At 48.5% G+C, this 21,487-nt stretch overlaps 2 protein-coding genes across 4 annotated transcripts; one reads left to right on the forward strand and one right to left on the reverse strand.

Annotated features, from left to right (window-relative positions):
- The first annotated feature begins 130 nt into the window (after positions 1-130).
- On the forward strand, positions 131-7,003 carry ZFYVE19 (zinc finger FYVE-type containing 19). Of its 3 annotated transcripts, XM_079913717.1 has the most exons (11): positions 131-286; positions 1,526-1,647; positions 1,819-1,872; positions 2,257-2,375; positions 2,472-2,617; positions 2,966-3,074; positions 5,106-5,315; positions 5,748-5,827; positions 6,139-6,237; positions 6,374-6,501; positions 6,584-7,003. In XM_079913717.1, the coding sequence occupies exons 1-11, from the start codon at positions 233-235 to the stop codon at positions 6,660-6,662; spliced, it is 1,200 nt and encodes a 399-aa protein (XP_079769843.1). In that variant the 5' UTR covers positions 131-232; the 3' UTR covers positions 6,663-7,003. The 3 variants fall into 3 exon arrangements, 2 of the variants coding, with proteins under 2 accessions (XP_079769843.1, XP_079769844.1); XM_079913718.1 differs by lacking the exon at positions 5,106-5,315 and having other exon boundaries at positions 198-286; XR_013827169.1 differs by lacking the exons at positions 2,966-3,074; positions 6,374-6,501; positions 6,584-7,003 and having other exon boundaries at positions 5,106-5,827; positions 6,139-6,207.
- Positions 7,004-7,931: 928 nt separating this feature from the next.
- PPP1R14D (protein phosphatase 1 regulatory inhibitor subunit 14D) lies at positions 7,932-16,253 on the reverse strand. The gene is made up of 4 exons (XM_079913133.1): positions 15,956-16,253; positions 8,643-8,726; positions 8,407-8,439; positions 7,932-8,212 (listed from the first exon to the last, which is right to left on the reverse strand). The coding sequence occupies exons 1-4, from the start codon at positions 16,202-16,204 to the stop codon at positions 8,147-8,149; spliced, it is 432 nt and encodes a 143-aa protein (XP_079769259.1). The 5' UTR covers positions 16,205-16,253; the 3' UTR covers positions 7,932-8,146.
- Positions 16,254-21,487: the final 5,234 nt, after the last annotated feature.

A 21,487-nucleotide genomic window follows, 5' to 3' on the forward strand; every position in this document is an offset into this window, starting at 1 on the left:
TGAGGGAAGCGGGCACTAGTGAATGAACTACGACTCCCAACAGCCCTCGCGTCCGCCGCTTGTGCTCTTGGGTTGAGGTGACCGTAGTGATTCTCCTGTCGGAGGCCTTGGTTGGCCCGCGCGAGTGGGCGTGGAGAGTAACGGCGGGGCTGGGTGAGGGTGCACGGGGTCCTGGATATGAGCCGCAGGAGCTCAGCTCCGCCGACCTTGCCGCGCCGCGCCGGCAACCACGATGGAGAATAGGTGCTACGGCTGCGCTGTCAAGTTCACCCTCTTCAAGAAGGAGGCGAGTCTTCTCTCCCCGGGGGCTAGAGGGCTAGGGAGGACGCGGAGTAGTGGGAAATGCACAGGACTTGCAGTCCGCAGGCTTGTTTTTACGGGCCCTCTCCAGGTGTGTGGTTTTGATGAAGTCACTGAGCCTCAGTTTCCATTTCTATAAAGTGGGGCTAACACTCCCTCGCTTTCGGGGTTGGTGTGAGGGTCCAGTGAGGTCCTGGAGGTGAGAGTTCCCCATAAACTGTAAATTGGGCTCCTGTCATTTTGGGAAATCTAGGCTTTTCTGTCTGCCAAGTGTAGGATCCGGCTGTTTCCTTCCCTCCACCCTGCTTCTCCACAGCCTACTCTCCATCACACCATGCCCTTTGCTCTCTCTGCTCTGAAACCGTCACCAGCAAGCCCTTCCGCGGTTTCTTGAGTTAGATTACTGCCCTTTCTCCTGCCCCAGGGCACCATGGCAAAGTCTCACTTGTCCTCAGGCCAGACCTGCCAAGTTTCCCTGGTAAACTGCAGGCTTCCTCAGCCTCAGTTGTGACCAGGAGATAGGAACCAGATAGGATGAATGAATAGCAGGTAGGGAAGCAGATCCATGTAGCACTCAGAAACCTGGGTTTTGGAATCAAAGTGGTCAGGATCCAAATTTGAGCTCTCCTGTCATTCATGGGGTGACCTTGGTTTGGGCAAGTCGTGTAACCTCTCTGATCCCGTTTAAAATAGGAATAATAATGGTGGTCATCAGGAATAAGTAAGATAGTGTGTATAAATTGTGAGGATTAAATCAGGTGATGAAAGTTAAGTACTGAGTTTAGTGCCTGGCACACAGTAAATGCTTAACAGATGGAGGCTGCTACTGTTACCATCCCATTCTGAGTCCAGCCTCCTTTCATCTCTGCTAGAGCAGAGAAGGCATGGGCTCTGCACTGTTTCTCCTTTTTGAAGAGTCAGTGACCTGAAGCATGGGGCTTTGCCTATTTGTCTTTTACACTCCAGTGTCAGGGAATTGAAGACAGAGTAGAAAGCCTGGCAATTTTGCATGAAGCTTTCGAGATTTGAATAAAATACTGGAGACTGAGGAATCGCTTTACCCTCCACCCCTGTCTCTCCCCAGTCCTTAGGGGCCCCACTCCTCATCCTCCTCCCAGCAGCTGGTCACAACTCCAGTGTCTGCTCTCTGTGTTTTTGGAGAGTCCCAGGGAGGAGCCTGCAGGGGCAGGTGAGAGGTAGACCCCTTGCTTCATGTTTCTTGTAGTACGGCTGTAAGAACTGTGGCCGGGCCTTCTGTTCCGGCTGTCTTAGCTTCAGTGCAGCGGTTCCCCGGGCTGGAAACACCCAACAGAAAGTCTGCAAGCAGTGCCATGAGGTTCTGACCAGGTGAGAAGCCAATATATGGTCGAGGGTTCAGCCAAGCATGGCAGCAGGCAGATGGCCAGGCCTCACAGCCTTGTGCTCTATGTCTAGAGGTCAGCCCAGGAAGTGTTTGGGGTGGGGGACACTCATAGGCAGATGGCAGGTGACTTCTGACACCAGATTTCTTCTCTATAGAGGATCTGCTCCTGCCAATGCCTCCAAGTGGTCACCACCTCAGAACTATAAGAAGTAAGTGCTGAAGGGACAGAGACAAATGGGGATGGGGAAAGGACAAGGGAGCCATAGGGTAGGAGTCTCTTCCCAGCCTACAGATCAAATGAGCACAGGATCAGGAAAATATCTACCTCTCAGGCTCCTGACTGCCCTCTTGGGCTTAGAAAGCAGCTCACCAGTCCTTTCCCCAGAAAAGATTCTTGGCAGACCTCGCCCTCTCATCTGGACTCTCCCGTCGGTCAGCTGGGTTGGGCTGCAGGGTGACATGAGCAAGCGTCACAGAAAATTGTCTGTTGGAGGCCTCCCTAGCTGCCTAGAAATGATTTGAATGGGAAACAGTGAGTGCCTTCACCCCTCCCTTCTGCATTCTTTAAGAGCCTCTATCTCATATCCCGCCAGGCGTGTGGCAGCCTTGGAAGCCAAGCAGAAGCCCAACACTCCCCAGAGCCATGGACTGACCCAGCAAGACCAAGTCATTGCTGAGCGCCTAGCACGGCTCCGCCAGGAGAACAAGCCCAGTGAGTGGGGACAGACAGGGTGGAAAAGACACTATTAAGGGCTCGTGGGACTAGGATTCCTCTGGATCTTACAAGGCTTCTCTATGCCAATTGCAGAGTCAGTGCCCTCGCAGGCGGAGATAGAAGCCAGGCTAGTTGCACTGAGGGATGCACCCCAGGGTTCCATCCCTTCCACCCAGGAGATGGAGGCACGGCTTGCTTCACTGCAGGGCAGAGTTCCACCTTCTCAGACCCCCCAGCTGGTGAGTGCTGTGGCTTTGAAGGGATGGAGGCCCTGGGACGAGGACCCAGTAGAAGCCCAGATACGTGTATGCTTAGATACTTTGCAGGAGTACCTCCTGCTCCTGAGGCCTGCTGCCAGACCAAGGAACCAGGGACAGGCAGCAGGATTGGGTGGGGCAGGAAAGAGTGGCCTCTTGGTCCTGCTGGGGACTGCCAGACCTACTTGATTACATGGGCTCTGGAATTGTCCCCTTTCCCTGAGCTTTGGGAACTCCTCAGCACCCACCCCTGACCTAAAACTGTTCTGAGCCTTATGGTGCGGCTTCCTGCCTACGCTGCTCCCCACTGAGGTTCCCTCCTCTGAGCAGGCACATCAGCCACCAGACACCAGGACCCAGGCCCAGCAGACACAGGATCTGCTGACAGAGCTAGCAGCGGAGGTGGCTATTGATGAGAGCTGGGAACGAGGAGGCCCAGGTATCTTCTCTACCTAGCTCCCCCAGGGATCTGCCCCCCGACTCTTTCCCCAGGTGGGAGAGGCTCTGCTGCCCACGCTCTGGGAGGTGAACATCAATCAGAGAATAGTCAACATTACAAAGGCTACCATTTATTGAGTGTTTACTCCAGTGGGAGCCAGTGTAGGCCTAGTGGATAAGCATGTGGGCTTTAGGCTCAGACAGTGATTCCCTTTTCTACCACTTACTAGCTGTGTGACCCTCGGCACGTTACTTGACCTAAGTCTCACTTTCCTCATCTGTAAAATGGAGGAATGTGTGGTAAAACCTACCTCACAAGGAAGTCATGAGGAGGAAATGAGCTAATCCAGTAGTGCTTAGGACCCTGCCTGGCTCATAGTAAATGCTTAGTGAATGTTCTCTACAACGATGATGATGATGCTAAACAGGAGGAAGAGGCTATTGACATTTAGTTGAAATTAAATACAATTTAAGAGTCAGTTCCTCAGTGGTACCAGCCACATTTCAAGTGCCCCGTAGCCACAAGTGGCTCATGGCTACAATCTTGGACAGCACAAATACAGACATGATATGGAATGATCCTATCATCTTAAAAAATTCTTTTGGACACTGCTGTTCAAAAGCTTCAGAGCAGTGGTTCTCAACCATGGATGATTTTCCCTCCAGGGCCCATTTGGCAACGTCTGCAGACTTTTTGGGTGTCACAACTCATAGGGTACCACTGGCATCTAGTGAGCAGAGGCTAAGGATGCTGCTAAACATCGTACATAACACAGGACAACCCCGCAACAAAGAATTACAGGCATGCCTCAGAGATATTGCGGGTTCAGTTGAATACCACTGCAATAAAGTGAGTCACACAAATTTTTTGGTTTCCTGGTGCGTGTAAAACTTATGTACACGATACTGTAGTCTATTAAGTGTACAATAGCATGTTTAGAAAAACAATATACATACCTTAATTTAAAAATATTTTATTGCTAAAAATTGCTAACCGTCATCTGACAACATAGGGCTGCCACAAACCTTCAATTTGTAAAAAAAAAACAAAAAACAAAAGGCAGTATCTGTGAAGCGCAATAAACTGAAGCTCAATAAAACAAGGTATGCCAGTATCCTGTCCAAAATGTCAATAGAACCAAGATTAAGAAACCCTGCTTTAGAGATACAATCTCACTGAATATCCTCAGTAATCCTATAATAACTGTTATTATCCGTATTTGATAAATGAGGAAACTGAGGCCTGGTGAGCTTAAGGAACTTGACCAAGGTCACACAGCTATTAAGTAGCAAAGCTGGGACTTGAACCCAAAGCTGTCTGACTTCAAACATCTTACTCTGAAACTCTGAGCTAAAGGGGACCATGTCAGAGCCACACCCACTCTGGTAAGATTCTTCCTGCCTAGTGACGTTCAAGACCTCAGCTTCCCTCATGTCCTCTCTGCGCTGCTCCCTGGAAATGCTGATTCCAGCCTGTAAGGCAGAGAGCCTGGCTGGACCTTGACCTCCCCATATCCTGCTCCTTTTGGGCAGTGATTCTCATACCATGGGGCACCCACCCTAAGGGCAGCATGTTAAAATATCAGGTGGGTGGGATGGATATAATTGAAAAAGAAATGTCTAAGATTACTAGTTTTTTACATTTGGGATAATGGAGGAAATACTAATTTTATTTGTAATATAAACCACAGGAGCTATTGTTGAACAAAAAGCTGATAATCTGTGGGTTTTTTTTTTTTTTTCGGTGCGCGGGCCTCTCACTGTTGTGGCCTCTCCCGTTGCGGAGCACAGGCTCCGGACGTGCAGGCTCAGCAGCCATGGCGCATGGGCCCAGCCGCTCCGCGGCATGTGGGATCTTCCCAGACCGGGACACGAACCCGTGTCCCCTGCCATCGGCAGGCGGACTCTCAACCACTGCACCACCAGGGAAGCCCAATCTGTGTTTTTTTTTAAAACGTTGAGAAACGGGCTCAGTGGTTTCTGATGAGAGATCCTGAAATGTCTGCCTCCCTGAATGCATCACTCTTTCCAGCCGCCTCTATCCAGAATGACCTCAACCAGGGGGACCCAGGGGCCCAGAGCACCAGCTGCAAGGGACAGGCCACCTGGTCCCTGGAGGAGGAGAAGAGGAGGCTGCTGGCTGAGGCAGCAGTCACGCTTCGGGAGGAGAACACAAGGCAGGAGCGGATCCTGGCCCTCGCCAAGCGCCTGGCCGTGCTGCAGGGACGCGACCCCGATAGAGGTAGAGGCTGGGGAGCAGCCACTCATTCATGTCCACTGGGCAGTCCTCCCCACTCTCACCCTCAGGCCAAACTGCACAGTGGCTGTACTCCCTGCCAGGCTGAGTCAGGGGCTGGGGGTCCCTGTGCCCAGGGGTCTATCGAGCTCCACCCAGAACCACGAGGAAGGTGCTGGGGCAAAGCAGTGGATGAGGAACAAGTGGCAGCCATCAGGGGGCAGGGGACCCTGGGTCCCTTCAGGTACGGAGCCTTCTGTTCATGCCCTCCAGCCCAGCATGGTGGGGCAGGGTCTGATCAGAGTGGCTGCAAAGGCTGCTCAGTTCTGGAACACGTGCCACTGGAAACCAAACCTCTGCTGGGGGCAGAAGTACAGCCACTCAGGTGAGCTCTCAACCTCACTTCTCTTCCCCTGCTCCCGTCTCTCCCTCTTCAAGTGACCCTACAGGACTACCGCCTTCCAGACAGTGATGACGAAGAGGATGAGGAGACAGCCATCCAGAGAGTCCTTCAGCAGGTCGGCCCCGCCTTACCCACCCGACCACCCCTTGTCCTGTCCCTGCCACACTGCCCCACCACCCACCTGACCCCATTCACTCTGCCTCCGCTCTGGGGCTCGATGGCTAGTCACTGTGCAGCTCCTGTTCTAGCTGGGCCCCCGTGCCCCTGTGACACAGACCTGCCCCTGGGCCCTTGAGATGGGGTAACAGCAGCCACGGACAACATAAAGGAAGATGGGTTGAGAGCTCAGGCCACAGAGCGCAGAAATACTGTGTGTTGGCGGGGCTGCCTGGAGTGGGGAACTGTACCTCTTCGCCCTGTCCACAGCTCACTGAAGAAGCTGCCCTGGATGAGGCAAGTGGCTTTAACATCCCTGCAGAGCCAGCTCTCCGACCCCAAGCCCAATCCTGCAGGGCAGAGCCTGAGGTGAGGAAAACCCCAGACGCAGACCCCCGGGCCGCCACCACAGCCTCCCTTCCTGCCTGGCTGACTGTTCCTCCAGCCGCCCTCCCAGACCCCATCGGGTACCCTTATGTCCCCCATTCCTCCCTGGTCTCCAAAGGTTCAGGCCGTGGCCGCCAGGCCTGAGGCTGAGGAAGAGGAGCTCCCCTGGTGCTGCATCTGCAATGAGGATGCCACCCTGCGCTGTGCTAGCTGTGACGGAGACCTCTACTGTGTCCGCTGCTTCCGGTGGGTGCAGGTGGAATGTTCTTTGGGGCTGGGAGAGTTGCGGGGCCACCTGTGATCCCTGACCTCTATCTATGCTCCACAGGGAAGGCCATGATGCCTTTGAACTTAAAGAGCACCAGACATCTGCCTACCACCCCCAGCATAAAAGCCGAGAGCACTGAGGGAACCCTGGTCCTCCCGGAAAGGCCATCCAACAGGAGTCACACAAGCTGAGGTGCCCTCCAGGGCATCTGATGGGAGAACATGTCAGGCTAGACTGCTTATGAATGCGCCCTTTCCTGAGCCTCCGTCCCTGGAAGGAGGAAGGATTCTCCATTGGAGACGATGACTGGAGGAGCCAGAGGGAAGGCGGAAGTCTGGAGCCTCCAGCATTGAAGTCTGGACTAGGAGTGAGAGGCATGATGGGAAAGACCAGCCTGAATCCAGGGAGGAGTCCTGAAACTTGCTCAAGGGTCCAGGGCCCTCTACTGGCACTTAGAGCATTTAATAAAGTATGTTGATTCATTGGACCCAGCATCTTTTATCTATAGAACCCTGTGGGCCCTGAGCCTAGGCCTTGGAGAGGTGGCAAGAGCAGAGTAGGCTGTAAGTCCAGTCCTGTAGAGTGAGGAAAAGGCTTGAGCCATCCTGCAAGCTTCTGCAGGCAGGAACAGTCCCACCCATCCTGGTGGCCTCATACGCAGTAGGCATGAATATTCATACTACTGAACTGAACTGAACTGTGCATCCTGCTCTGGGCAGCCCAGCTTAGCCCCCAGGCCCCACCATACTCAAACACTGCATGCACAAGCAGTGAATGCATACCCTGCTTCCTGCCTTACTCCTAAAGGATGCCACCTCCAGGGCTCCTGTCCCAACCCACATGCCATTCAGACCCAGTGTCTGTCCCCACCAACTTCCTTCTGACCTGATTCCTGGCCTCTGAGCCTATACCCTTTACACCCCTCTGCTTAGCCCCTGCTTTTTCTCTTTCTGCCTCTGGCTTGGAGCTGGTTCAAGAAAGAGTCCTCAGTCTGAGGTCTCCTGAATCATTTAGTGAGGGAAGAGGGTTTAGCTTTCCCTGAGGCCCCCAAACCCAGCTGGTTTTTTTCCTGTTACCTCTACTATGGGTCTTTGCCACTTGGGTTCCTATTGGTGATGTCAGGATGCTGTGTCTCTTAGCCAGGTGCCTTCTGCTTGGCCTCCAGGCCTTGCTTGATGGTAATTTCTCTGACGCAGAACTGTGACCTTTATCTTTGAATTCTCAAGCCCTGGGTGGGTGGATGGATAGATGGACAGATGGGTGAGGTATGTGGAGGCAGCCTAGTGACTCAGGATGCTGGCCTTATGGTATAACACTTCAGTCCCTCCCTCCTCCATCCCTCAGCACAGATATGCTCCACACTCCATTCAGCTGGGGCTCCTCAAGGTTTTATTCACTTGGCTGCCGAGGAAAGCACTGGGCCATAGCCATGACTGGCTCCCAGAAAGCCCAGGTGACAGGAATTAGCTGTGACTGCACATAGACAGGGGTGTCCAAATGTCCCTCCTCACTCTCCATGTTCCTTGTCTGTGTCCCAAGGAGCTGTTTCCCTCTCAGCCCAGGATCCAGGGGTTCAGGGCAGACCTGGCAGTGCTGAAGCTGATGAAGGTAGTCTCACAAGGCTTATTTCTGAGGCCGACTGAGTCTCCGAAATTTCTTGAGTTGACTGAGCAGCTCAGAGATAAAAGGCTGAGAAAGAAACACGGGTGAGATCAAGGCATGGGGTCACACCCACCCACCACACTGCTCTCCCTAGTCTCCACCTGACCCCATCGCTTCAGAGTCAGGGAAGGGGAGAAGGACCCAGGACCAAGCTTTCCTCTTCGCTAGCTGCCGTCCCGCTGGGCCTCCTCTTACCCCCAGACTAACAGAGCATCCCTTACCTCTGTGGGGCGGGGGCAGTTTTGGAGAATAGCCTGGTGGAAGAAAGCAGAGAGTGGGTCCCTGAGCCACAGCACTTTGTCACGAGTCCCCAGTCAGTCTCCCAGGAATTCTCCCCTCTGAATTGGTTCTCCACACACAGATGGGGAGGCAGAACCTGGGTTCTTGGGCTCCCCTTGGTCCAAGCCCAGCTTCCATCCCCCAACCCCTGGGCCCGGGGCCTGGCCCCCCATTCTACCTCCAACTGAGTCTTCTGCTCCTCTGTGGATAGTTCCATGAGAGCCTCCAGGTCGATCTCAGGCTCAGAAGGAGTTGGTTGATCCTGTTTGGGAATCACACGGGGCTCAGAGGAGCCTGGCTAGCTGGTGCTGGGGTGACAGTTAACTGTCGGGTTCACCCATCTCCCACTCTATTTCCCATGTTCAGTTCCTCTCCTCACCTTACTCAAACCACCCCATTCATCCTTTTATTCAACAGTTACTGAATAACTACTATGGTCTACCTGAAACAGTCTAGAGTTCTTTAAAAAGAGTATCTGTTTAATTTCAATAGTTATAAACATTGTTAGTAGGGATGCAAAATGGTACAGATGCTTTGGAAAATAATTTGGCAGTTCCTTAAAATGTTAAATATAGAGTTATCATCTGACCCAACAATTCCACTCCTAGGTCTATTCCCAAGAGAAGTGAAAACAGACATCCACATATGTCCATATGAATGTTCACAGCAGCATTATTCATATTCAAATGTCCATCAACTGGTGAATGGATAAATAAAATATGATGTAGCCATACAATATTTTTCAGCAATAAGAAGGAACAAAGTAGTGATTCATGCCACAACATGGATTAACCTTGAAAACATGTTAGTGAAAGAAGCCAGTTACAAAAGGCTTCATATTATATGATTCAATTTGTATGAAATGTCCAGAATAGGTAAATCTATAGAGACACAAAGTGGATTAGTGGTTGCCTAATGCTGGAAGTGGTGGTGGTAGGGAATGGGGTGTGACCACTAGCGGGTACAGGGTTTCTGTTACAGATTATAAAATGTTCCAAAATAAGGGTCATCCCTGGTGATGCAATGGTTAAGAATCCGCCTGCCAATGCAGGGGACACAGGTTCGAGCCCTGGTCCAGGAAGATCCCACATGCCACGGAGCAACTAAGCCCGTGAGCCACAACTACTAAGCCTGTGCTCTAGAGCCCACGATCCACAACTATTGAGCCCGTGCGTCACAACTACTGAAGCCTGCGTGCCTAGAGCCTGTGCTCTGCAACAAGAGAAGCCACCGCAGTGAGAAGCCCGTGCACCACAACAAAGAGTAGCCGCCGCTCACCACAACTAGCGAAAGCCCATGTGCAGCAACAAAGACCCAACGTAGCCAAAATAAGTTAATTAATTAATTTTTTTTTTAAAGTAAGTGCTGGGACTTCCTGGCAGTCCAGTGGTTAAGACACCATGCTTCCATTGCAGGGCGCACAGGTTTGATCCATGGTTGGTAAACTAAGATCCCACATGCCACACGGTATGGCCAAATAAATAAATAATAATAAATAACAAATAATAAAATACACTTGTTTTAAAAAAAATTCCCTCTCTGTTTAAAAAAAACAAAAACAAGTAAGTGCTTTTTTTTTTTCTTTTTTTTTTTTTGCGGTACGCGGGCCTCTCACTGTTGTGGCCTCTCCTGTTGTGGAGCACTCTCAACCACTGCACCACCAGGGAAGCCCCGTAAGTGCTTTTTGAAGAACATTTTGGATGGTGGAAATGTTCCATATCTTGATGGGGTAGTGGTTATATATGGCAAAGTGCATTCAAATGTACACTTCAAAAACAGGCAAATCTTGTTGTCTGCCATTAGACTTCAGTAAAGTTGATTTAGAAAAGAAAGAAAGGGCTTCCCTGGTGGCTCAATGGTTAAGAATCTGCCTGCCAATGCAGAGGATACGGGTTCGTGCCCCAGTCTGGGAAGATCCCACGTGCCACGGAGCGGCTAGGCCCGTGAGCCATGGCCACTGAGCCTGCGCTCTAGAGCCCACGAGCCACAACTACTGCGGCCCGTGCACCTGGAGCCTGTGCTCTGCGAAGAAAGAAGCCACTGCAATGAAAGCCCACACACAGCAACAAAGACCCAACACAGCCATAAATTAATTAATTAATTAAAAAATATTTGTAAAAAAAAAGAAAAGAAAGAAAGAGAAAAGATGCCTCACCCTCTCATTCCTTCCACTGCCAATGGGTAACCACTGTTAACAGTTTTGGTCCTTCTATACCATTTTAAAAATAAACAGTGCTAGGGTTCTAAGTTACTTCTTTCACCCTAAACTCTAGACTTTCCCCTTTGCTTCCTTGGTTTCTAGCGCATCTGATTTAGCATTCATTCATTAAATGCATATTTATTGAGAGCATGCTATGCACCAAGCATTGTGATGGGGCCATAACAGCAAAGACAGACAGACATGATCTTGCCCTTGAAAAGCTTATAGTCTCCTGAGGGATACAGACAAGTCAAATGGCAGTTATAATACAGGGCAATAAGCACTCTGATGAGACACTATGGTAGCACATGTAAGGGGAACCTAACCAAGTCTGGGGTTTAGGAAGGCTTCCAGGAAGAGGTGACCTCTAATCTCAGACCTGAAGGCTGAATAGGAGTTAACAAGATGTTTACACTTCTGATGATGGAGTAACAGGGACTGGATTTATTCTCTCAACATAAGTAACTAGAAAACCGGACAAAAATATATGAAAAGTGTTTTCAGACTTTACATAACAGGTAACTCAGCACTACCTGGGAAAGAAACGAAATGAAAGGGAGATCCCAAGCAGAGCACAGTGGTCATACTAAATTGATATGACAGATACCAGAATTTGGGGTTGAGGTGGCTGGAAGTTGCCAGAGTTCTGCAGAGGAGGAAGTTATGAAGAAAGAGACCTCCAGAAATCTACATAAGGGTTCTTCTGAGTCTTTGCTGAACACAAGATACACATTCAAAGGGTAAAACTTCACAAAGCCAGGTACTCTGAGGCACTGTGGGCACAGAGATGAACACTTCCCAGACCTCACAGAGGACTGACACAAATCAATTTCCACTCAGTCAGAGTGGACAGTCATCACTGATCATACAGGAATTCAGGAGAGACCTCAGGAGGGCCCTGCTTTACTTGGGGGGTAAATTATTTCCTAGATTAAAGGCCACTCTATACTCACCCCAACAGAACTTAAAAATAAGCTTCAGAAGGATCAAACTGAACCACAAGTAGCTAAACTGCATCCTAGAACAAAGTCCGACACTCTAAAGGAAGAAAAAAAATCCAACAACGTAAAATTCACAATGTCCAGCATCCAATCAAAAATCACGAGTCAGGGCTTCCCTGGTGGCGCAGTGGTTGAGAGTCCGCCTGCCGATGCAGGGGATGCGGGTTCGTGCCCCGGTCCCGGAAGATCCCACATGCCGCGGAGCGGCTGGGCCCGTGAGCCATGGCCGCTGAGCCTGCGCGTCCGGAGCCTGTGCTCCGCAACGGGAGAGGCCACAACGGTGAGAGGCCCGCGCACGGCAAAAAAAAAAAAAAAAAAAAAAAAAAAAAAAAAAAAAAAAAAAATCACTAGTCACAGGGCTTCCCCGGTGGCGCAGTGATTAAGAATCCACCTGCCAATGCAGGGGACACGGGTTCGATCCCTGGTCCGGGAAGATCCCACATGCCGTGGAGCAACAAGGCCCGTGCGTCACAACTACTGTGCCTGCGCTCTACAGCCTGCAAGCCACAACTACTGAAGCCCGTGTGCCACAACTACTGAAGCCTGCACACCTAGAGCCTGTGCTCTGCAACAAGAGAAGCCACCACAATGAGAAGCCTGCACACCGCAACAAAGAGTAGGCCCCACTCACTGCAACTAGAGAAAGCACGCACAAAGCAACAGAAGACCCAGTGCAGCCAATAAATAAATAAATTAATTAATTAATTAAAAATAAATCTATAAAAAAATCACTAATCACGCCAAGAAGCAGGACATGTGACCTATAAGCAGGAGAAAAAATCAATTAATAGAAGCAGATCAGATATGACAGAGATGATGGAATTAGCAAATGAGGAAAACATGAACATAGTAATGAGAGAAATGGAAGACATGAGAAAGAACAAAGTGAAGCATCTAGAGATGAAAAGTAAAATATTTTAAAGAAAAATTTTACTGAATGGAATTAACGGCATATTTGACACTACAGAAAAAAAATACCATTTAAACTTGAGGAAATAGCAAAAGAAACTAGCCAAAATGAAGCATGGAGAGAAAAAAACTGGTAGAAAAGAAAAGAACAGCATAGAGCTTTGGTGATCTGTAGGACCATATCAAGTGGTCTAACATACATGTAACTGGAATCCCAGAAGGTGGATGCTGGGGCCAAATAGTAAAAATACATACTAATGATTAGAATTCCACCTCTAAAAAAGGATTAGTCCTGCTCCCAAAACCATTTTATATCATTTATGACATTAACTATACGTATATTGAACACAGGGTTTGTATATCACTGAGAGTCAGATTGTCACTGCAGTCTGGTATTGAGAATATGGGCTCAAATCATAATCCAAAATATTCTTTCCCTCGAGTATTTTTTGAATTCTCAGAAAATGAGCAGATATATCAAACAACTCTGACCGAGGTGAACAAGTATGGTTATATTGTGACTCTGTGTTACATGTGGTGGTTTCCTGACAGATGCTGCCTGATTTGACCCCTTTCTCTGCTCCACTCCATACTCTGTCCACTTACTCCTGATCTCTCTGCCATAGAAACCAGTAATCGAGTGAAGTTCAGAGATGAGCTAACAAATGTTTGTTTCACATTTCATTGACTATATATATATATATATATACACACACACACACATATATATATATACTGTTTTTTTTTTCCTTTGGCCTCACTGCTTGCAGGATCTTAGTTCCCTGACCAGGAATCGACCCTGGGCCCATGGCAGTGAAAGCTCCGAGTCCTAACCACTGGACCGCCAGGGAATTCCTGATAATACATTTTTAAAGTTGTAAGTTTAATAGATTGTTTCTTAAAATGCCATCACATCAAAAGGGCTGCATCAAAATGCATGGTATCACGTAAGCTATAGGAAACTCTGGGGTGGTCAACAGTGTCCCCTGCTGATGTGTACACTAGATTTGGCCCCAAGGTGGTGATTGGTGACTTTGCCAAGAGGTCTCAATAGAGTGGTGGGAACAGAAGTCAGAATCCAGTGGTTTGAATGGTGATAGGAAAGGAAAAAGTAAGTAAAGGCTCTGAGCTGGTACAAATCCTTTAAGGAGCCTTGTAAAGGAGACAGGAAGTAGGGGATGGTAACAAAAGGGGGGCATATGGTTAAACAAGAGTCTCCTTAAAATAGGAGAAACTCATGAGTGTTTAAGTCCCTGCTTAGAAGCCAAATCCACACTCCATTTCTGGACAACAGGAGCTCCAGGCCCCCAAGTCAGTTTGTTTTGTTGAACACAGATCTGGCTTTTCACAAGACCCTAAAGCAGGCTGCACACCCAGTGAGAAGAGGTGGGGTCCTCCAACAAAGGAAGGTTGGGTTCCACTAAACTAAACTAAACAAATAGTGATGCAACCCACTCCTGGAACCATTCCCAGTGGTGCTACCCAAGGTGGGCATGTGGTGGGGAGTCCCAGTGGGTGGAGAGGGGCTCTATGCAGGAATAACTGAGGCAGGGTAAGCCTGGAGACTGGGTTGCCTCAACCTCTGCCCAAGATGACCAGCCACCTGAGGCTTCCCCAGCCACTTGCCTGCTTCCTGCTGAAAAGGACAGAGATTAGAAGAGGAACTGCCACCTGGCACCTTTGGACAATTGTCATGACAACTGTAGACCAGGTTATTTTATTACAATCATTGCCTGGGAGCGGTCCTCCCATATGTCCTGTTTTCCAATGTTATGAGTTCATTATTTTACAGCTTTTCCCCTGCCTTGATCTTTGCCCTGAGGTGTCTGAGATATGAGACTTTTTATGTAAGGGCACAACAGTCTGAAATTGAAATCCAGAGAGGGAGGGTGCTGGCAGGACTGAAGGGCAGCAGAGATGTCCTGCAAGGTGAGAGTACATATAGGCAAAGAAAGTTTGCCTCTCCTGTTCCCAGTTCTAGGGCATCTCTCTCCCCTCTGCGAGTGGCCCAGGATGCTGCCAGGGACACCGTCAACACCTGGACCAAACCAACACATGACACAGTGAGACTCACAAGACAGCCTGGGCCACATGCATCACTCTTCCCCTCCCCCAACCACAGGACCACTGACACAGCCCTTACCTGGAAGAATCACAAGCCCTTGCTGCCCCCAAAAGAAAAGACAGGACCTGAGTAAGGAAGGAGATAAACAAGGACCATGGCATGTGGACAAGGAGGACTCTGGTCTCCGGCTTGATGCGTGGTTCTCGCCAGCCACACGCTACAATCAGCAGTGGAGCTTATGAAAAAGACCAGTGCCTGGGCCCCACCCTAGTAGATTGAAATTCAGTTGAAATGCAGCTGGGGCATCGGATTATTACTGAAGTACTTCAGGTGTGGAGAACCACTAGCAGCTTGAATAAACGCTCAGGCGCTACAGGCAGAGCCCCAGCTGCAGCTCCTGGTCCCTGGGCTCCCTAGTGGTGTGACCTTGGGCTAGTTACTCAACATTTCTAAGCCTCCATTTCCTCCACGGTAAACCATACCGACCTAATGGACTTGCGGGGAGGGCTGAATGAAATAACACAAGTCAGGTGCTGGGTACTGTGCCTACTGCTGAGTTAAGTGCTCAAAATGTTATTCTTGTTGTTGGAACAGCATTTGTTACTACACTGGGATCCCGATTAGTAGGTATCTAGGTAAAAAAAAAAAAAGGGCTACTCTCCCAGGGTGGGGTCGAGGGGAGTCAGTCAGAGCCAGGGCCAAGGCTAGGTCAGGTGCTGGTATTAGCGTTCACTATTGATAACTTTGACGTTCTAGTCCAGCACTATCTGTTCTGAGATGATGGAAATTTTCTGTATCTGTGCTGGCAACTTGGTAGCTACTAGCCACCTGGATGTATGGGGCACTTGAAATGTGGCTAGTGTGACTGAGGAACTGAACTTTTAATTTTCATCAGTTTAAAGTTAAATAGCTACACATGGCTGACAGCTACAGGAATGAACAATGTCACTCTAGTTGTGTATGTGTGTTGAGGTTGAAAGTAAATAAAGACATAAAATAAAGAAAAATAACTCCTCTACTATCTCATCTGAGCCTCAAAAAGTCCTACGAAAGGTATACGACAGGCATTGATAGCCCCGTTTTATAGATTAGGAAACTAAGTCTCAGGGATGTTAAAAGACCTGCTCCAGATTATGTAGAGAGTGAGAGGCAGAGCCCAGACCAGAGGGAGGCAGATTTCAGGACTGCAAACCCATGATTCACCTGTGGGGAAAAACTTTGTCTCCATGGGAGCATCTCTCATCTGCCCTCCAGCTCCTCCTGAGGCCTCAGAGCAGGCTCTCTCCCGGTCCCCTGGCCCGTGGTGTCTTACTCACCTGGAAGAGATCCTGAACCTGGGCGTCCACCCACTGCTCCATCTCCAGCCAGCTCTGGAGCTGCCCCCGGTCATACTTCACCGTCAGCCGGCTGAGTTTCCGGGACCTGGACGCTTTGGAGGGGTCGGACTGGGACTTTGAGTCTGTGGATGACGTCCTCCTCCTCCCAGAAGCCCACTGGACCTTCTTTCTTGGATTCTCCTTGTTCGGGTTGGGAGATGTGCAGGAGGCAGGGCTTGAAGACAGCATGGAAGTATTGGTTTGGTCAAGGAGCTGGGAAAAACTGCCAGTCAGAGCAAGAGAGCCAGGGAACGAGGAGACAGAACAGAGGGCGAGGCCAGCAGGGAAGAAAGGAAGGCAGGCAGGAGGGAGGGCCAAGGCTCCTGGAGTGGTGGGGGTCAAAGATCAATAGGCCTTTGTCTAGTGCTGGGAATGCCAGTCTTTTGGCTCCTGGCTGCTGGTGAGTGGCACTCCTGAGCCGTGCCCCGGGCTCCCTTTCTGCAGCTGCAGGGACGGAGTGATATACCAAGCAAAGGTCAAGAGGATGCCATGCCTCCAGAGGAGGAAGAGGCCCTTGGGTCCTGAGGCGTGCGGGGCTCTGACCTGAGTCATACTCACCTGAGAGCCCTCAGCGTCCCACTTTCCTGGCCTAGATCCACCTGGGCCCCCAGAAGCTGCGGTCACATGGATCCTGCTGCAGTGGGGTCCCTGGCTGGCAAGGGCTCCTGCTCAGAGAGTTGTGCTGCTGATGGCAGAGTCGCCTCAGGGATAATTAGAGGGGTGGTTATCTCTGGCCCTAATGGGGTCAGTATCCTCTTGTGTCTGAGTATGAGCTGCCTTTAGGAATGTGAGGGAAGAGGCACTACCCTGGCCCTGTGTTTGCAAAGGCGAGCTTGTCTCCCAAGCCCATTCCCCAGGGGCAACTGCTTAGGAAGCCATGTTTATCATCACATGACCCTCCCCCCGACTCACGTCCTTCCTGATGCAGAGGAACCCTGCAGACCTAACATTTACCCAGGTGTCAAGGACTATTACTTCTAGGCCTACTTGCATTCTAAAGGAAGGGTGTTTTTGGACTTCCTTGGTGGTGCAGTGGTTAAGAATCTGCCTGCCAAGGCAGGGTACATGGGTTTGAGCCCTGGTCTGGGAAGATCCCACATGCCGCGGAGCAACTAAGCCCACGTGCCACAACTACTGAGCCCGTGTGTCACAACTACTGAAGCTCGCTTGCCTAGAGCCCATGCTCCGTAACAAGAGAAGCCACTGCAATAAGTCCACACACTGCAACAAAGAGTAGCTGCTGCTCACCGCAACTAGAGAAAGCCCGCGCACAGCAACGAAGACACAATGCAGCCAAAAATAAATAAATTACAAAATAAATAAATAAAGGAAGGGTGTTTTTGTTTGTTTAGTCTTTTGTAACAAAAATTTCAAAACTTTTTAGAAAGGTTACACAACAGAATACTACTATAATTTTTTTTTTTTTTTAATGAACAGCTCAGGACAAATGAAAAATGAAAGTGTCTCTCTTCCCCCCAGTTCCACTCCCTAGAGGGAACCCAACCAACAGCTTCGGCTTTTAGTTCTCCTGAGATCACCATTATCCCTTTGTGTAATATCATAAATTTGTCCATTTTAGACAGTATCTCTTCTCTCCTCAGTATGAACGATGAGAGATTTAACTCCCTCACTCAGGCTCTCTCATCCCCTTTCCTTTGCACATTCTAATTTTTGTTTATGTATTTTTTTTTCTTTTATGTATTTCTTTTTAGGTCTTGTAGTGGTTGCCTTTATGATGCTGAGTTTCTGTTTCCAAAGTATCAACTTCATACACTGACTCCTAAAAGACAGTGTTAGACACAGGCCAACAGATGAGTCTTTAATGATGAAATTTTAGGCCCTAAGTTAACAGGGTGAGGGAGATGTTTGAAGGCTGGAGGCCAGGATGGTAGCCTGGAAAAGCCCAGGCTTCAGAGGAAGGCTGACAGACCCCAGTTCAAACCCAGCTTTGCCCTGCATTGGTTTAATAACCCTCAAGTTTCACAACCTGAGTCTGTTTTCTCATCTGCAAAATGGGGTTTTGGAGAGGATTAAATGAGACGATGTATGTAAACATTCAGCCTGATATCCAAAACAGAGTCCCTTCTCAATAGACATCCCTTCCCTTCCTTTCTTTGCCTTCTCATCCTCCCTGCCTTCCTGGTGAAGCTCTGTCCGTCAAAGGCTGGCCCTGGAATTTCTCTGCAGTGGCTTCCTTCCTGGTCCTCTTTGGAAGAAGGTGGCAATAAGAAGGGGGTAGGGAGGCCTCTAAAATACAGCCTGTAGACTCAGCTTTTACCTTGATGACCTGTTACATTCTGTGATAGGCATTATTATGGCTGTTCCCTCCCTCTTCTGTTTCTGTCTTCTGAAGCGTTTGGGAGCCCTTTCAAGAAAAGGAACCAGATCAGAAGAGTCTATGGGTTTTGTTCATTCATTAACTCATTCATTTAACAAAGATTTTATGAGCTCTTCTTGTAGGTCAAGTATTATACTCAGTACTGGGGATTGGTGATCCAAAAAAGACACAGTCTCTGTTTCCACGGAACTTACAGTCTAGTGTAAAAATAAACAAACATTAACCAACTAATCAAATAAATGTAAAACTACAACTGTATTTAATGATCTGAAGAAAAGGTAAGAGGAGATATGGTAGGAGTTAACTAGGTACAGGAGCCAGCAAGAGTGGAATTGGCAGAAGGCACAGCATATGCAAAGGCCCTGTGACAGGAGGAAGAGGGTGAATACAAGGGACTAGAGAAGGTCAATGGAGATGGAACAAAGAGACGAGGGAAGCAAAAGCGAGCCATGAGGCAGACAGGGTGGAGGTATCTACATAGGGCCCTGTCAACCATGTTAAGGAGTTTTGTCTCTATCCTAAGAGCGTTGGGAATAACTGCAAAATCTTAAGCAAGGGTGGTTGGGTAGACTGACGAGTTCAGATTTAAATTTCCAAAATATCGCCTTAGCTATTGAATACAGAGAGGATCACAGGGCACAGAAGTCCTGGAGGTCAGTTGGGAGGCCATGGCTGTAGGGCTTGACGGGGGGAAGGTAGCGCTGGTGATAGTGAGAAGTGGACACATTGGAGAGCTATTTAGGTGGTAATATTTAACAGAACTTGGCAATGGATTGGAATATGCAAACTTCATGAATGCCTACACAGGAACACAGACAGGTTCATGCATGGGGGCTCTCTGAGCATATTTCCTCATCTGTAAACTGGGGGTTGGTGAGATCCTGCATGAGCACACAACATGGCCCCAGTGAATCTTGATGGTACACAAATGAGTTATGCCCATTATTTATAGTGTAACCCTCCTTATTTACATTCTTCCATCTCAGCACTGACCTGCGGAGTGTCACTATTCATCAGTAAGTTTGCCCAAGATAAGGGAACTCAAGTTTCAAGATAAGATGTGAAGAAAAACCACCAGGACCACAGGGTCATATCAGGGTGGGGAAATAAGGAGGGTGCAGGCCTGGGCAGAGGCAAGGGTGTCTGTCCTGCTCTCCTGGCCTGGCCTGGGTCCAGTGGTGGGATAAAATAAGCAGCAGGCAGATTCCATCAGAACTAGACAGGATTTTTGTTTTTTAATTTTTCAGCCACGTCACGCAGCATGTGAGATCTTAGTTCCCCCACCAGGTATCAAACCCGTGCCCCCTGCAGCAGAAGTCTTAACGACTGGACCACCAGGTAAGTCCTTAAAAATTTTTATAATAAAAGAAAAGCATGTTCATTTTAGAAACATTTCTAAATTTTCTAAAACATTAAAAAATTCCCATAATCCTGCCACACAAAACCACTGCTAGCATTCTGGCAAGTTTCTATTCTCTCTCTCTTTTTTTTTTTAATGATTTTTAAAACAACTTTATTTATTTTTGGCTGCTTTGGGTCTTTGTTGCTCCATGTGGGCTTTCTCTAGTTGCAGTGAGCAGGGGTGCACAGGCTTCTCATTGCGGTGCACAGGCTTCTCATTGCAGTGGCTTCTCTTGTTGCGGAGCACAGGTTCTAAGAGCACGGGCTTCAGTAGTTGCAGCATGCGGGCTTCAGTAGTTGTGGCTCGCGAGCTCTAGAGTGCAGGCTCAGTAGTTGTGGCTCACTGGCTTAGTTGCTCCGTGGCATGTGGGATCTCCCCAGACCAGGGCTCGAACCCATGTCCCCTGCATTGGCAGGCGGATTCTCAACCACTGTGCGACCAGGGAAGCCCCAAATAAATATTTAAAAAAAAAAAAAAAACCTATCGGGACTTCCCTGGTGGCACATTGGTTAAGGCTCCATGCTCCCAGTGCAGGAGGCCCAGGTTCAATCCCTGGTCAGGGAAATAGCTCCCACGTGCATGCCGCAACTAAGAGTTTGCATGCCATAACTAAGAAGCTGGCGAGCCGCAACTAAGGAGCTCCCTTGCCACAACTAAGACCCAGCCCAACCAACCAAATAAATAAAATGTTAAAAAAAAAAAAAACTATCAATACTTCAATAAAAAAAGTTTTTAAAAAGACATGTTCATTGTAGAAAATTCTAAAATATAGATATAAGAAGTATAAACGATATGTTTGGTGTATTTTCCACTTTTTATATAGATCTACTTATTTTGGATTTTCACGAAATTGGATCATTTTGTAACATATGTGTGCTATTTTGTAACTTATATTTTGAATACTTTTTGTGTCATTAAGTAATTTTATACACATCCTTTTTCAACACTGCAGAGTTTCTCAAAATTTAGACCATGACTCAGAGTAAGAAATTCATTTAACCTCATGACACACACGCATACAAACACGAAATGAAAATGTCTTATGAAGCAAAACTTACCTTTATTTTTTCAAGTGCTGACGGCAAGTCACTTTGCTTTCAAGACTCACTAATGTTTTCCAACCTGTTCTGTTAGAGGCAATTCCATGATCTAGTTACTCGATCCCCTGCTACTAGATATATAGATTGCTACCAATTTTTTTGCCATTATAAATATTGCTGCTCTGAACATCCTTGTAACTATTCCTTTTTTTAGCAACGCATGCTGCCCACCCCCACTCCCCCCTCCCACACTTTAGCAGATTTTCTAGAGGCAGAACTACAAGGACAAAGGAAGTGTGAACTTGTAGGGGAATTTGATGTTATGGCCATATTAGCTCCCTGAAAGGTTGTACCAAATAAACTGTTTATAGTTTGATATCCTAATTTTTTTAGTTAACGAATATCTTAGTTTTATATTGCTGCATAACAAATTATCCCCAAATTGATCAGCTTAAAACAGTAGGCATTTATTATATCACTGTTTTAGTTGGTGGCTTAGCTGGCTCTTCTGGCTCAGGGATTCTCAGAAGGGTGCAAGCCAGGTGCGGGCCAGGGCTGTTGGCCAGACATCTGTTCCCTGCCATGTGGAGCTCTCTAGAGGGCTACTCACCACATGGCAGCTGGTTTCCACAAGAGCCAGGGCACTGAGGGGCGGGGCGGCGGGGGGGTAGGCAAGATGGAAGTCACAGTCT

This window comes from Stenella coeruleoalba, assembly GCF_951394435.1.
Source record: "Stenella coeruleoalba genome assembly, chromosome: 2".
In the NCBI taxonomy this organism is placed as follows: domain Eukaryota; kingdom Metazoa; phylum Chordata; class Mammalia; order Artiodactyla; family Delphinidae; genus Stenella; species Stenella coeruleoalba.